The sequence below is a fragment of the Anabrus simplex genome, chromosome 3, assembly GCF_040414725.1.
Source record: "Anabrus simplex isolate iqAnaSimp1 chromosome 3, ASM4041472v1, whole genome shotgun sequence".
Classification (NCBI taxonomy): Eukaryota; Metazoa; Arthropoda; class Insecta; order Orthoptera; family Tettigoniidae; genus Anabrus; species Anabrus simplex.
The window spans coordinates 398,206,768-398,224,778 of NC_090267.1; the positions used below are offsets into that span (position 1 = coordinate 398,206,768).

Sequence of the window (18,011 nt, forward strand, 5' to 3'; positions counted from 1 at the left end):
TCTGGGATGGGTTTAAAGCAATTGTTGAGGAATGTGAAAACAGGTTTGTACCTTTAAAGGTGGTAAGGAATAGTAAAGATCCACTATATAATAACAGAGAAGAAACAAGACTAAGAAGGAGGTGCAGGTTGGAAAGAAATAGAGTTAGAAATGGCTGTGGAAGTAAGACGAAATTGCAGGAACTTACTAGGAATTTTAATATAGCAAAGAAATCAGCTAAGGGTAACATGATGGCAAGCATAATTGGCAGTCATACAAATTTTACAAGGATAACATCGAGATAGAGGAGATGACTAATACTAAAGAAGTATTAAAGGTTAGCTATGATAACAATGACATTTACAATAAGATAAAAAAGTTGAAAACTAGAAAAGCAGCTGGAATTGATAAGATTTCTGGGGATATACTAAAGATAATGGGTTGGGATATAGTACCATATCTGAAGTACTTATTTGATTATTGTTTGGATGAAGGAGCTATGCCAAATGAATGGAGAGTTGCCATAGTAGCCTCTGTGTATAAAGGAAAGGATGATAGATATAAAGCTGAAAACCATAGACCAGTAAGTTTGACATGCGTTGCTTGTAAGCTTTGGGAAAGTATTCTTTCTGATTATATCAAGACATGTTTGCAAAATTAATAACTGGTTTGATAGGAGGCAGTTCGGGTTTAGGAAAGGTTATTCCACAGCAGCTCAACTTGTAGGATTCCAGCAAGATATAGCAGATGTCTTGGATTCAGAAGGTGAAATGGACTGTATCATGATTGATCTGTTTAAGGCATTTGATAGGGTGGATCATGGCAGATTACTCACAAAAATTAGTGCAATAGGGAACATGCATGATCCGGGGTTTTAATTAAAAATATGCTAATCTGATTCAAAATTTCATGCAGAATTCAAAAATGTGATCAGAATGTACAAATAATAACTCCAAACATGATAAAAATCTACGAAAATGTCACGTCACGCAAGTACGCGATCTCATTGGTCTGACGTCATCGTACAGTTTGACTGAATTAGCAGACGAAATAACACATAGTGTGCTGTGAGAAGCAGGATACACTTCGCGTATTTCTACTTTATGTTAGTGTCTGGTATGGTTAAATTCGAGGTCTATACATTGGATAATAATCTGAGTGTTATATTTTAGACTTAAAATGAACTGCACAGACAGTGAGGCTGAGAACTTATAAATGGTGTGTAGTTCCGATGTGCAATAGCACATCGCATACCATCCCAAACAAATTGTTTATAAATGTTCCAAAGAAGCTAAAACTAGGGAGAAATGGATTTTGGCGAGCCGGAGAAATGCTGGTGATATATCGGAAAAGTCTAAAGTTTATTTTTTTGAAGATTTTAACGTAAGATGAATTTGTTTGAATTTTCAAATCACTTTTCCATGTCAGCTGTTCTAGTGGTAAAACTTTAAATTTTAATGTATGATGCTTTATTTAAATGCTTCAATTACATCTTGGATTATATGAAAGTAATAAACAGTGCATTAAATAATGCTGATTATTAAAGTATTCTCCAAACCTAACCTATGTTTTGGGTGATCCATGTCAAGATAATAAATCAAAGGGGTTATGAATCATTTTGACAGCTCTAATTCTACCAATATATCTTGGCATGGGACAGTTATGTATGTCTTTTAATTGGTAAAGAAATTTAGGCTATATCTAAATACTGTATAATCTAACAAAGAATAGGCGTGTACATCATGAAAGGAAACAACGTGAATTTAACAAATGTATAACTCTACACAAAACCAATGCTTGTCTGTTGGGGTCTTATAAGTTAACAATGCTCAATTATAATAATTATCATAATATTAATGAAATAAATAACATAATTGCACACAGGTGAAAATAGTGATGTAGGTGTTTAAAATATTATCCAACTTAGCCTAAGTTTTAGGTTATACAAGCCAAGTCAATAAACCGAAAGGTAAAAATACCGCGCGAGTTGGCCGTGCGGTTAGGAGCGCGCAGGTGTGAGCTCGCATCCGGGAGATAGTGGGTTTTGAACCCCACTGCCGGCAGCCCTGAAGATGGTTTTCCGTGGTTTCCCATTTTCACACCAGGCAAATGCTGAGGCTGTACCTAAGGCCACGGTCGCTTTCTTCCCATTCCTATGCCTTTCCTGTCCCATTGTCGCCATAAGACCTATATGTGACGGTGTGACGTAAAGAAAAAAAAAAGTAAGAGTCACAGCACCCAAAGACATTCCTGTATTGAGCGACTAAAATGTCACCAGGACACTTTTCTTTCCTGATATGCTCAGCTTGTTAAAAGCCAAATGTAATTAATGTTATTGGCTTCACGCCCCGCTAACTACTTCTACGATTTTTGGGAGACGCCGATGTGCAGGAATTTAGTCCTGCAGGAGTTCTTTTACGTGCCAGTAAATCTACCGACATGAGGCTGACGTATTTGAGCACCTTCAACTACCACCGGACTGAACCAGGATCGAACCTGCCAAGTTGGGGTCAGAAGGCCAGCACCTCAACCGTCTGAACCACTCGGCCCGACTTGTGAAAACTAGATGAAGTCATATTTATCTTTATCATGTTTAATTTTTTCCCTCCACAAAGATATTTAATTATCTTTCATGGGCCCCGGAAGTGGGTAGGCCAATTGTCCCAACCATAAATATATATTTTTTTGGAATGATAGATTATAGCCCTATAGTATATGATCTTTCTTTCTTTCCTTCTTTCTTTCTTTCTTAATCAGTCTATCCTTCAGGGTTGGTTTTCTCTCGGACTCAGCGAGGGATTTCACCTCTACCACTTCAAGGGCAGTGTCCTGGAACGTGAGACTTTGAGTATGGTGATGCAGCTGATGAGGAGGGCCATTACCTCGCCCAGGCGGCCTCACCTGTTATGCTCAACAGGGGCCTTGTTGGAGGATGGGAGGATCGGAAGGGATAGACAAGGAAGAGGGAAGGAAACGGCCGTGGCCTTAGGTGCCTGGAGGAGAAGTAGGAAAATACGAAAAACCACTTCGAGGATGGCTGAGGTGGGATTCGAAACCGTTCTACTCAGTTGACCTCCCGAAGCTGAGTAGAGCCCGTTCCAGCCCTCGTACTATTTGTTTTCAACTTTCATGGCAGAGCCGGGAATCGAAACCGGGCCTCTGGGAGTGGCACACATTAACCACTACACCACAGAAGCGGACTAGTACTATAATGCTACCTATATATTTATGTTAGTGCTGAAATCCGATTTCTTACTTTACTAATGCTGAAAGCCCGAAAATGTAATGTTATTCTTTAATAGGGGAATCAGTCTAGAAGGAAATGTTGAAAGTGATGTGATATCTATCCAGGTTCGTTGTTATCCTAATACTATGGGTTACAGTACATTGCACGTATATAAAAGACGCCACTTACAAACTTGCTTGTTATCCGCGAATTTCTGCGGCCACAAAAGTCACATTTTTCAAGAATGATGACATCTACACATGGTAGATTGTCTGACTGTGCTGTTTTGAAAGTTTCTTCTGTCATTTCGAAGTTATTCGCGATCATGAATAATAAACAATCGGCTTTTAGCAACGGCTGATGCACAACGGCTGGTAGAGCTCCATGCGGTACTGGATCGTGACGTCACAGCGCGCCGCTTACGTCAGAGGCCGTTTCACTCGCCTTGCGGAAAGCCACTATTAAATATTTTTTTAATGGTAGAAAACAAGGCAACATACCACGATGTAATACGTTTACGTACTATTTCATTGGTGCACTTTTCAAAAAAAATATTTTTGAAAATGATGCATGTTCCCAATTGGACTAGTCCAAAGAGTGACTGAATGGGTGGATATATTTCTAGAAAAGAGAAATCGGAGAATTAGAGTAGGCGAAGCTTTACCTGAACCTGTAATAATTAATTCATCAAGGCAGTATTATTGGACCTTTATGATTTCTTATACATAGATATGATATGAGTAAAGAAGTGGAATCAGAAATAAGGCTTTTTCTGTATAGAGTAAGATTGTGAGCAACTGCAAAATGACCTCGATAATGTTGTGAGATGGGCAAGAGGCAATAGCATGATGTTAAACTGAGTTAAAAGTCAGGTTGTGAGTTTCACAAATAGGAAAAGTCCTCTCAGTTTTAATTACTCCATTGATGGGGTGAAAGTTCTTTATGGGAATCACTGTAAGAACCTAGCTGTTAATATAAGGAAAGATTGTCATTGGGGTAATCACATAAATGGGACTGTAAATGAAGGGTACAGATCTCTGCGCATGGTTATGGGGGTATTTAGGGGTTGCAGTAAGGATGTAAAGGAGAGGGCATATAGGTCTCTGGAAGACCCCAACTAGAGTGTAATTCCAGTGTATGGGACCCCCACCAGGATTAATTGTTTCAATAACTGGAAAAAAATCCAAAGAAAAGCAGCTCGATTTGTTCTGGGTGATTTCCGACAAAAGAGTATCATTACAAACATGTTGCAAAGTTTGGGCTGGGAAGACTTGGGAGAAAGGAGACGAGCTACTCGACTAAGTGGTATGTAAATTATAAACAGGAGAGATTTCCATTTCGTCATATATTGTGCATGTTTAAATATGGCTGATGATGACCCCGTGTAGGGTTGAAACTAGTCCCATGTAATGTATATAACATTGTAAATACAACTATGTATTGAATAGGTGGAAACCTCTCTCCTGTTTATAATTTATATGTTATCTCAGTTCAATACGGACCAACAACATGAAGTTCATAACCCTTGATAAATGGTATGTTCTGAGCTGTCAGTGGAGAGATGGCATGGAATGACATTAGTAGACGAGTAAGTTTGAGGGATGTCTTTAAAAGTAGGAATGATCGCAATATGAAGATAAAGTTGGAATTCAAGAGGACAAATTGGGGCAAATATTTGTTTATAGGAAGGGGAGTTAGGGATTGGAATAACTTACGAAGGGAGATGTTCAATAAATTTCCTTTTTCTTTGCAATCACTTAAAAAAAGGCTAGGAAGACAACAGATAGCGAATCTGCTACCTGGGCGACTGCCCTAAATGCAGATCAGTAGTGACTGATCGATGACTGATTAAAGAAATCAAAACCCTGAGATTTGCTGATGATATTATTATTTTATCTGAGAGTGCAGAAGATCTGGAGAAATTGCTGAATGATATGGACAGAGCCTTGTGTAAGGAGTACAAGATGAAATTAAGTAGGTCCAAAACAAAAATAATGGAGTGCAGTCGATTGAAGTCAGGTAATATTAGATTAGGAAATGAGGTCTTAAAGGAAGTAGATGAATATTGTTACTAGGGTAGTAAAATAACTAATGATGGGAGAAGTAAGGAGGACATAAAATGCAGACTAGCACAAGCAAGAAAAGCCTTTCTTAAGAAAAGAATTTTGCTCACCTTGAACATTGATATAGGAATTAGAAGGATGTTTTTGAAGACTTTCGTCTGGAGCGTGGCATTGTTTGGAACTGAAACATGGACGATAACTAGCTCAGAAAGAAAGAGAATAGAAGTTTTTGATATGTGGTGTTACAGAAGAATGCTGAAGGTGAGATGGATAAATCAAATCACGAATGAAGAGATACTAAATCAAATTGGTGAGAGGAGATTGGTTTAGCTAAATTTGACCAGAAGAAGAAGATAGAATGAGAGGCAGTAGCGTAGCCAGGATTTCAGTTTGGGGGGGGCCCATTTATTTTGATAGGTGACCAAACTTCCAGAGTTTAGGTGGTATAGAATACCTAAAAAGGAAATGAGTGTCCTTGGATCCAAGTAAGAGTGGTGGATTCGTGCGGATTCCGGAAGCTAATAGTAATCATCATCATCATCATCATCATCATCATCATCATCATCATCATCATCTTCTTCTTCTTTTTCTTCCGTTTTTCCTACATCTGTGGGGTCACGGGTGCGAACTGTGTCTCGCATGTGAATTTGGCCCTGTTTTACGGCCGGATGCTCTTCCCGACGTCAACCCTATATGGAGCGATGTAATCACTGCTGTGTGTTCCTTTGGTGCTTGGTAGTGTAGTATGTTGTCTGAATATGAAGAGGAAAATGCTGGGACAAACTCCAAGTCCCCAAGCCAGAATATAAATATGGTAATTTTATTATAATAATGGTCATGTGATAAGCTATAAAGAAGTGACATTTTATACGATTAATGCGGCAAAGAAACACACACATACACGTCGAATAAAGGTTTCTCGCCCTTCTCCATGGCTAGATGTTGAAACCAAGAGAATGATGGCCCACCGTGACTCGTTATTTCGACATTATAAAGAACCCTTAGATGACACAGACTTCGAATCTTACCGCATCTTAAGAAATCACACAAAGCAGTTAATCAGAAATAAAAAATGTGCATATTTCCGGAATTTAGCTAACAATTTTAATTCCAGTCGCGCATGGGACCAATTTAGAGCTCTGGGAATAGGAAAACATGAACAGAGCCAGACAACTCCTGACATTCTACTTGACGAATTGAACGATTACTCTAGTAGAATAAATATTCAACCTAGCCCAATTAACTGCACCGAATCACCGCCCTCCCCTCCAGCCAATCCACCATTCACATTTCACAGTGTCACAGAAAATCAGGTTAAAAAGGCTTTGTACTCGATTAAATCAAAGGCCACACGTGTAGATGATAATCCTATTACTTTTATACATAAAATTATTGGTGCTGTCCAGCCTATACTGACGCACATACTGAACTACTGTTTACTAAACGGAATTTTCCCTACTGTCTGGAAAACAGACAATATTGAATATTATACTGGTACCTAAGAGTTTAGACCCACAATCTCTCTGACATTCGTCATGTGTTCATACTCCCTGCGCTTTCTAAAGCCCTTGAACGTTTAGTATATGAGCAAGTTCTGGAATACCTAAATAAAAATGCTCCTATGGACCCTTTGCAATCTGGATTTAAGAAGGGTCACAGTACCGCGACAGCACTTTTGAAGGTAAGAAGAAACGCTATAGACAAACGACTGCTCACTAAACTTATCATTCTTGACTTCAGTAGCACCTTTGACACTATAGAAATTCCGACTATGATAAAGTAAATGGAACTGCTAAATTTCGACCTGGCTGCGCTTAAGTTGCTTAGTTATTATTTGAGTAACCATCAACAGCGTGTAACAGTAAACGACAAGGCCTCTAAATGGAAAATGAAACTTAGTGGTGCCCCGCAGGGCATTATTCTAGGGCCCTTACTTTTCTGTATTTATATCAATGACATACCATCCGAGACAGGAAATAACATATCGACACTGCAAGACAAGATATTAACAATGACCTCTGATGACTCAGTATATATGCAAAACGAAATTCTCTTATACTAAACTCCACAAAATTTTAGGCAATCATAATTGGACCACGAAAATTACTGAGCTGATCTAACAATGTCGCAATCCCGCCTATCCTACTTAATGGGAACATTATTCCCCACAGTAAACCGGTTAAAAATCTTGGCTTAATTATGAATGAAACACTTGATTGTTCTGGTCAAATGAAAGAAATACGTAAAAAAGACTTTTGGAGTCCTTCACCCTCTTAAACGGCAGAGGGATATATTTCCATTTGAGCTAAAGGCAAAACTAATAAAGACACTCATTCTCCCTATTCTTGATTACTGTTACGTTGTATTAGTTGATATGACGAGAGGAGAAACACTTAAACTTCAACGAGCACTGAATTCCTGCCTGAGATTTATTTACAACATCGGGTACGATGTCATACCACCCCATACTAACAGGCTGTCTCATGGCTGAAGCCTGATAAACGTCGGCAGCTACACACTTTAACGATGGTGTTAGGAGTGTTAGCTGAAAGTCAGCCACTGTATATTTCTTCTAAATTCACCTTTTTATCATCATTTCACAACTTAAATACACGTTCTAGATCCTATCATTCTATTCCACTGCACTGCACAAATACAATTAATAGATTATTTGTGGTGATCGGCGTCACATTATGGAATTCCCTGTCAGCTCAGGTCAGAGAAACTAGCTCTTTATTAAGATTTAAGGTCACCTGCCGAGACGTCCGACTCGTTGGCTGAATGGTCAGCGTACTGGCCTTCGGTTCAGAGGGTCCTGGGTTCGATTCCCGGCCGGGTAGCGGATTTTAACCTTCATTGGTTAATTCCAGTGGCCCGGGGGCTGGGTATTTGTGCTGTCCCCAACATCCCTGCAACTCACACACACCACATAACACTATCCTTCACGACAATAACACGCAGTTACCTACACATGGCAGATGCCGCCCACCCTCATCGGAGGGTCTGCCTTACAAGGGCTGCACTCGGCTAGAAATAGCCACAAGAAATTAAATTAAACCTGCCGAGACTACCTGCTGAGGACAGCTGACTGAATGGTTGACATGTGAATGTGTGCGTGCCTGAGGATGTCATTTTTAAGAGTTTTTAATATTGAAATGAAATGGCGTATGGCTTTTAGTGTCAGGAGTGTCCAAGGACATGTTAGGCTCGCCAGGTGCAGGTATTTTTATTTGACACCTGTAGGCGACCTGCGCATCGGGATGAGAATGTAATGATGATGAAGACGACACATACACCCAGCCCCCATGCCAGCGAAATTAACCAATGATGGTTAAAATTCCCGACCCTGCTGGGAATCGAATCCAGGACCCCTGTAACTAAAGGCCAACTCGCTAACCATTTAGCCATGCAGCCGCACTTTTCAATATTAATTTAGTTAGTCATGTATTTAAATTTATTTTTAAAACTATTAATTTATGTAGTTTTAACTGTTTTACGTATCTCAGTATTTTATTTAAGATTTTAATTAGTATGTGGTTAAGTATACGAGAGGGCCTCGAGCCCTAACTTCGCCACTGTAAAAAAGGCACTAATAAATAAATAAGTAAATATAGAATTTAAGAGGTATGGGTATAGATATTTTGTTAGTTGGTAAAGAAAAATATATGTCACAACATATGCTAGGGAGTGTTTACCTTGTCCTATTAGTTTCCCTAGCGGTTAGGGCAGCGCAGTTGTGAGCTTGCATCCGGGAGTCAGTGGATTCGAACCCTTCTGTCGGCAGCCCTGAAAATGGTTTCCCGTGATTTCCCATTTTCACACCAGCCAAATGCTGGGGCTGTACGTTAATTAAGGCCACGACCGCTTCATTCCCACTCCTACGTCTTTCCTATCCCACCGTCACCATAAGGCCTATCAGTGTCGTTGCGACGTAAAGCAAATTGTTAATTCGTTTCCCTTGCAAGCCTGGGGTGCAGAATATAGTAGCATTAAGTTACAGTGTTATGACGCTAATATTCGTATGTATAATTTTTATTAACGTGCCAGAAACCAACGACATGGAGCTGTTGCCATTTCAACACCGTTTTCAGGGCCCCCCGACCAAAGTCGGGATTTGAACCTGCGAACTCGGACTCAGAAGGACAGCGACTCAACCAACTGAACCACATGAAAAGGAGGCGTTTGTGATTATTGTTACAAATAGATTCAGTTAGTTTGTTTACACAGGTTTTATGAAGAGCATTTATTAAGGCGTACGTTTTCCAACTGTCCTAAATGCACGAGACCGGACGGAAGAACTAGCTGGAAGCTAAAGAGCCTTGCAGGGGTGTCGCTTCCTTCTCTGTACACTTTTCCAAACCAAACTCCATGGCGAAACAGCCCCGAAGGGCCATCGCCTACCAAGAGACCGCTGTTCAGTCCGAAATCCTGCAAATTACGAGGTGTCCTGTGGTCAGCACGACGAATCCTCTCCGCCGTTATTCTAGGCTTTCTGACCGGGGCCGTTATCTCACCGTCAGATAGCTCCTCAATTACAGTATAAGCTCGTGGGCTGAGTGTACCTCGAACCAGTCCTCAGATCCAGGTAAAAACCCTGACCTGGCCGGGAATCGAACCCGGGGCCTCCGGTAAGAGGCAGGCAAACTACCCCTACACCGCGGGGTCGGCTTGTTACTTTTAGGTCACCTTATTTTAGAATTAGACTCAAGGCATCCTGCATTCGATGCCCGCCACTGACAGAGTTAAGAAAGGCATCGGATCGGGAAGATACAGCCTTGTTTGTGGGTGCAATAGAGTTGGCCATGAGTCTCCCGTGATCGAAATATCTACGACCTGGCAGGTAGTCACCTTCACGGGGCGTAGTACCAAAGTGGTTCTTTTCTTTTTTTAGCAAAAAAGTTAAATGAAGATTCTACTTCCTCACAAACGAAGAACGATATTATCAATTTTACGAACAGTTTCAAATATGCAGCCGGTTTAGAGCACAGAAGCTATGATTTCGATTGTTGGATATAATTACATGGTAACAATCAAAACCATCAATATCTACAGAAGATCCGTCACCGCACTCGGTAGGACCGGCTTTCTTTTCATATCCACCGGGCGAGTTGGCCGTGCAGTTAAGGGCGCACAGCTGTGTGCTTGCATCCGCTTCGAACCCCACTGTCGGCAGCCCTAAAGATGGTTTTCGGTGGTTTCCCATTTTCACACCTTAATGACAGCTGATGGCGGAGCTGTTGAGGATCCAACCAGCCTTAGGGCTGAAGACTGAACATACAACATACAATTAAGGCTACGGCCGCTTCCTTCCCACTCCTAACCCTTTACTTTCCCATCGTTGCCATAAGACCTACGGTGCGACGTAAAGCAAATTATAAATACAAAATAAAACATCTTTTCACAACCTCTTCCACGGAAAAGTTGTATCCACGCTACTGGCCTAGACTTGACCACTGATATTATTTCGTGGGTACGCCACTGCATCCACTCACCATTTAAGGTACAAGATAAGCCCGAAGAATGGTTGATACTCAAAATACACCATCATAAATGATGCGGTTATTACTCAAAAGTACTAAAGAAAGGTAAGGCACACGACCTAGTGTTTTAAGCAGAATCTGTATCAATAGAACGTGACTTCCCATTTTAAAAATGTTTCATGCATCGACTGCGACTCAAGCCTCGGCCATCTTGATGAGAAGATAGAACCATTGGAACTGAGTTATCACGTCCGCTAATTACAAGATAGTTACATGCACGTTTGATGGTGCCATTTGAAGTTCCAATCAGTCCCCGGGCATTTGACAAAATATATGGACCTACCTATAGAACTAAGGTACGCATCTGCGATCTGTCTTGCTATTAGAATTTTTAAAAAAAATCATAACTTACCGAGGATGCACATTATTTTGCCCTTAGTGACAAATAAAGTTATTATATGGCACAAAATGAGAAACTAACGTGCAGATCACAATCCTGTCACAGTCTTCCGAACGCTGCAACTTAAACACAGCACATCTTTCAACCACGGTACAACCCCAGTTTCCTGGAACTGATCTGCAAAAGCTGACACGATGTTGTTCAACTGTTTCTGGCTGTGGACCCCGTTATCTCGGTGGTCACGTTCCGGCCTCCTACTGAGTAATCCCTGGCTAATTGCCCCTTTCCTCATCTTTTGGCATTTGTCAACACATTCCCAGTACTGAGGCCTATACAGTGAAATATCCCCGCGCATCACAATCCTAAGTGACTTCCTTTCATTCAAGCAGTACAAATATGGAGAATTATGAATGGCCGTATTGAGCCCTGCTAGTATATTCTTTGTCGCTACGTTAATTCGTCATTTCGGCGTAAGTTTTAAGTTGTTCGTATCGTACGTAAAACAACGGCTGATCCTCGCTCTAGTTTCAGGAAACATTTTGGGGGGGGGCCCGGCCCCAGTGGGCCCCCCCCTTGGCTACGCCAGTGATGAGAGGACACATCTTAATACACCCAAGACTTGTGCAGTTGGTTTTTGAAGGAACAGTAGGCAGTACAAATGATAGGGGTAGACCAAGTTATGAATATGACAAGCAGATTAGAGCAGATGTAGGATGCAGCAGTTATGTAGAAATGAAAAGGTTAGCACAGGATAGGGTGGCATGGAGCGTTGCATCAAACCAGCCTGTGGACTGATGACTCAAACAACAGTTTTTTTTTTTTTTTTGCTAGTTGCTTTACGTCGCACCGACACAGATAGGTCTTATGAAGACAATGGGACAGGGAAGGGCTAGGAGTGGGAAGGAAGTGGCCGTGGTCTTAATTAAAGTACACCCCCAGCATTTGCCTGGTGTGAAAATGGGAAACTATGGAAAACCATTTTCAGGGCTGCCGACAGTGGGGTTCGAACCTACTATCTCCCGAATACCGACTCAAACAACAACACATATGCAGGTCCTTTTTGATAATGTTTTGATACGATGATCTCTTAATTCCCACTTCCACAGATAAACGGCACTGAGATTTTGTTGGACTTTGTTCCAGGCTCTCTTTCATTCGAGCAATGTTTTCTGGCGTTCGAATGCTTTTTGGATAGTTATGGTTTATATTCACTACCGAGTCCATTTTGCGCCATTTTGCCAATAAGTTTTGCATCGCAGACCTTGCTGGAGGTTTTGTCAAAACATTTCCAATCTTAAATTCTTGCACAAACAGTTCCACACAGATTTTTCACGAATCGTGCTTTACATAACACTCGACAATGAACACACGCTTTTTATATTCATGAGCACCATTTTGTGCTGCATTCAACTGGTCACTAAACACGTTTGGTCCTTTCACTCACTCACAAGTAATGACACAGTGATGTACTCAGGACTAAGCCTGTGGGAGATGCACATTGTGCAGACATATGACAGCAATTGATTGGTGCATCGAAATCATAGTTTCCAGAATTTCTTGTGATGGGCAGTTCTCCTGTTCATTAACAAGTTTTGGGTCAGGTTTATTTTTTCCACCTGGCATAACCAGTCTTTTTATCTGGTATATTGCCTGCACTATATTCCTCAGAGAAAGACTATGAATTTTTTTCCATGAACTAGTTGCAGAAGAGATTATGAAGATACTTTTTCTGCAAATATGTAAGAAATGATCCATCAATGAGAAGTACAATAGTAACATCATTTTCTGGCAAAAATGAGAGCACAACTAAAACAAGAAATTATCTAGATGAAAGTAACAGACTGAGTGACTCAGAGTGCTGACTTTTATAGTTCAAATAGGTAGGTTTGATTCTGGCTCAGTCAAGTGGTATTATTTTGAAGATGCTCAAATATGTCAGATTTGTGTTGGTAGATTTACTGGCACACAAAATAACTTCTGCAGGACAAAATTTTGGCATCTCAGCATTTTCAAAAACCATAACAATAGGAAATAAAACCATTGACATCATTATATGAAACTGTGCTGATGATTATACAGCAGAGTATGTGACAGTATGCTTACCTGAATACTGGTCAGAGTAGTAAACTGATGGGCAGTAATCAACAATGTGCTAGCCTCTACATCAGCCAAGGCTATTAGTAAGTAACGCCAACCCCTTCTTCTTAATACTGAGACAAGTCCATTTTCACCAGATCGGCATGCCAACCATGTTGTATATATCATGCACATCAAAGAATAGTGTAAAAAACTTTGTCCTGGTGACAAAGAAATGCAATATATTAGTAATCTTAAATGAAAGAAATAACATATAATAATACAAGGGTCATACAAAAACTAATGAGTAACAATTTTTTAATGAAACATTTTTTTTTATTCCTGAAAAACCACATACACCATCTTAATCTACAAACATTTCTTCACTTTTGAACATAATCTCCATCTCTTTGTACATATTTTTTTCTACTGTTCTGTAAGCTTGAAAATATCTTTCTTTCCAGAAACCAAAGTCATCTGAATCATAAAATCCAATCTTATGAATTTTAGTATATGCGTCACAGGAGCGTAGCAAAAAGTGATTACAATAATATTCAGTTATTTCCTTTCTTGACAGAAATAACTAAGATTTGATGCCAAGCATTTCCTCAGAACAAATGTTAATGATATGTGAAAGAAACAACGTTTCACATCAAAGGAATACTATCCTAGCATCGGAATGGACAAGACTAGAAATAAATTCATTCCTTTATTTTAAAAGATTGCAACAATCTCCAAGGAGACTGTATCCCCCAAAGAAAAAAAATGTCAGAAAAGTAAACCTGGCAAAAAAGGAATAAACAAGGAAGAGATTAAGGGAGTTGCCATAATTACGAAGGTAAATAAACATGTCCTTAATGAAATAAACAGAACTGAGAGAAAAATCCCAAAAATGGGCATATAAACAGGCAGATACAGCCGAGAACAAGTGTAAGATAAATTAAAAAGTAATGGAAATAAAGCAACATCCGTAAGACACAAAAAATAACATGGATCCAGCAATCATAGGACATCAACACACACACACGCAGAGACCAAAATAAGCAAGGTAGAATAAATGATACACTGTCAAGACACGTTACGACGAGACTCGTAACAGCAATGCAAAAGTAATCATAGGCTTGTGAGCTTGATCCAAATGCACAGATCAGAAACCTGGGTCGCTGAAATATAGGCAAAGCTCACCCAGTCGTCAACATAACCAAATCTCAGCACACACGCTACGTAACACATTCATATCGTCCGAAAAGATGAAGATGAAATGCATAGCATTAGCATTAAACCATATAGACAGAATGTAAGCTCCAGCCAGACGTAGAAACTGAAGGAAATGATAAAATGTCTCTAATAAAATCACACACAAACACATCATCCACATGGATCAGTTTTATCTCCCGCCCCTATGTAGGGATAAATACACAACAAGCAGACGAGAAGAAGATGAAAGACATAAAAGGTATGCATCAAATGAAATAAAATCAATCTACAGAACAAAAAATTTCTCAGCATGTAAGATCAGCATAACTATGGCAAGCCAAAAAAGTCAAAAGAGATAAATGCCTGAAGTCCTGATAAACATTGATTCAGAACGGAGAATCATATAGGGCAAATAAGGAATCTTTTTAAAATACCAGTAGAAATCTATTAAAATCATCTCATAGCCCAATGCCTCCATCTTTACAATCCAATTCATTCTTGCCTCTCTCTCAGAGAATAAAAGAAGCAAAGAATAGTAAGAAAAAAATGCTTTGCCGATCTTTCATAACAAGCGCCGCCATCTATCAAATAGAGGTGAATTACATGTCAAGTTCAAGAATACTAAAGCAGTCAGATTAATCTATGGCATCGATAAAGAACACAATGGCAGAAGGTACAACATAAGGGTAACTTGGTGTGGCACACAACTCCTTGTATTTTGCTTTCAGTGGAGGCAATTTGAGAGTGACCTCTTCAAGGCTGATCTTGGATGCTAGTATTTCCATCTTTGAAATGTTTAGCTCATCTCCTAACACTGATAGCATATGCACAATAAGGTCTGTGGTACGTTTCAACAGCAGGAACCTCCTATTCAAAATTTCCAAAGTGAATCACCACTATGGGACATTTTGTAACAACTTCCTGGGCTTACATGAACTAAGCTAATGATGTCATAACTCATACTTCAATATCTGTCAAGACAGCCCCTCAGGGAGTATTGAAACCCACCCTTCCTGATGAAGATGAATAGCAACTAATCGAGGGCTGAGAAGAAATGGATGTAGGAGAACTGGGTTTAATTAAGAAATTGTTTATCTATTTGAATAACGTAATAAAGTTATTAGTTTTATGTCCCACTAACCACTTTTGTGGTTTTTGGAGATAGAAAATGGCAGTGTTTGAAGACTGGGAGATTGTCCTTGTCTTTTCGTGTTTTCATGTGTGTCCCCGTCTCCACTTTATGTTGCTTCTTCTTTCGATGTTGACTCTGTGTTTCTACTCATGTTCCTCTTTCATTATCTTCATTATTTATTTATTTATATTAATAACAGGTTACGGTGGGTACATGTAGCGACAGAAAATGGACTGGAAAACAAAAAGACCAACTCCAAGTCTTGACACATCCCGACTTTCATAAATATGTTCTCTCTCATTTTTCCAGATCTATTATTTCGCAACTCTCCAGAACCTCATTTCTGAATTTGAGAATCCTTCCATTCTTAAAAAATAAATCATGACATCATTGGATATCAAAGCACTTAGGAAATAATCAGCAAAACATAGGGAGAGACAAAATGAAGAAAGCTTAATGCAGGTGGGAGAATACAACAAACACATAAGAAACACAGAAGAAAAGAAGGAATCCAATATTTACAATCTAAATGATGGTATTTTATAACTTGAAAGTTTTGCAGTCAGTTAAAACTATTGCAAGATTAAGAAATAATAGAAAATACTTGGAAAGAAAACATTCATTTAATAACAGAATGAAACGTCTTGTTCTTGGAAGATCATCATTAGATACTATCAAACCACTTTATTTTGCATATGTATATTTTGTACATGCTGTTGGTTAAGAATGGGTGATTATTATGAACAAGAGCAAAAAACATTTAAATTAAAATTCTGTGTTCAGTGCCTTTATAAATATGGTAATGTCTTTTGACGTTTGACTTTATCTTATTGCACTCCACCTACTGCATATCCTCCTCTCTCAAACATCATGCGAGGACAGTGTTACATGATCCTATTACGATGGAAACAATTTCTTGAAATAAACAATACAAGACTTAAAGTATTATTATTATTATTATTATTATTATTATTATTATTATTATTATTATTATTATTATTATTATTATTATTATTATTATTATTAATAATAATAATATGTAATTAGTTTAAAATACATTTAAAACTCCTGATACTCCTATCTATGTATATAAAGGGTCTTTATTTATGCTTGGCAAGGACTTTCTCGCTCGACCTTGGCCGCCGATGATAGGCTGCTACCGGCCGCTGGCGCGTGCGGGTTCCGGCACTTCCTGTAGTTGCTGAGAGCTGAGCTACGAGATAGTAGGTTGTTCAATGAAACTACTGCTTACTGTATGTTGTATTGTATAGCGTTTTATTGTGATTGTGTATAGTGCTATAATTTATGTTAAATATTTGTTACGTGGCCGTGTATATCTGCACAATACTTACATTAAGTGCAGAAAATCGTGCGCTAGGACAAGACAAAAGTTTCGAGCAAAATTTCCAGGGAGACTCATTCCTATCAATCAGACAATAAAACAACTGACCAAGAGATTTAAACAAACAGGTTCAGTAAACAATAAAAATAGATGTAAAGGTCGTTATCTCCTTACGAATACTGAAGCGAGTTTGGTACGAGGATCATAAGTAAAAATCTGTGGCCTACTCGTAGCCCAGATTTAACGGCATGTGATTTTTATTTGTGGCGAATGTTAAAAAATGTAGTTTATGGGAACAGCCCTCACACACTAAACTTAAAGACAATATAAGAGCTGCAATTGCATCCATCAGTGTTGAAGAACTTGGTAGAGTAACCGAAAACTTCATTAGGAGATGCCGATTATGTTTGGCAGTGCATAGGGAACATTTTCAGCATAAACTGTAGAAATGGTGAGTAAAATGCATGATAATGCATGATAATGATTTTGAGCATAAACTGTAAACATGGTAAGTAAAATGCATGATAATGATTTTGAGCACCGTATTCTGCCGTACATATGCACGCGCGGTAGCCGGCAACTGAACCGTCACTGGCGGTCAATGTCAAGTGAGAAAGTCCTTGCCAAGCATAAATAAAGACCCTGTATAAAGTCAAATACAACTTACTGATCACCATTTAGGAACATTGATTCATCTTCTGACATGGAGACAGGAAGAATTTTTCAAAATTCAGCTTCTGTCCCAGATTTAAGCCCTTTGCCCAATAGCATAGGTTAATATATGCAAAAATCAAACCTGTCATACAAGGATGAGACTAAGCTCATTTTAAGTCTTAGGATGCAAGGAACAAATCTCGGTTAAGTCCCTATGAGACTGAAAACCATGTTAAGACCCTAAAACTAACCGCTTTTTTGAGATATTGGCACCACACTGTCACCCCTCTTCAGTCTAAGTGCTAGAGAGCACGTGTTGCCAGATTCATGAATGAGGTAAGAATTACAACTTCCACTCGCGCAGATTGTGTAACACATGCAGAAATATTGCAGGAAGAAGATAATTATTATTCTGCAAGTTAAGTTCCCAGTATTCACTGTCAGTTCTCTCATTTAATGCAA

At 39.2% G+C, this 18,011-nt stretch overlaps 1 protein-coding gene across 2 annotated transcripts in view; it reads right to left on the minus strand.

The window, feature by feature from the left end:
• Window positions 1-18,011, minus strand: part of LOC136867368 (solute carrier family 35 member F2) — a 234,006-nt gene that overhangs the window by 154,079 nt on the left and 61,916 nt on the right. For both annotated transcript variants that reach the window (XR_010859672.2, XM_067144546.2), the window contains exon 3: window positions 13,252-13,445. Coding sequence is in view for 1 of the 2 variants with exons in the window: in XM_067144546.2 (XP_067000647.2) it covers window positions 13,252-13,445 (194 nt within the window). In the remaining variant the exon portion in view is untranslated. The remainder of the gene's footprint in view (window positions 1-13,251; window positions 13,446-18,011) is intronic.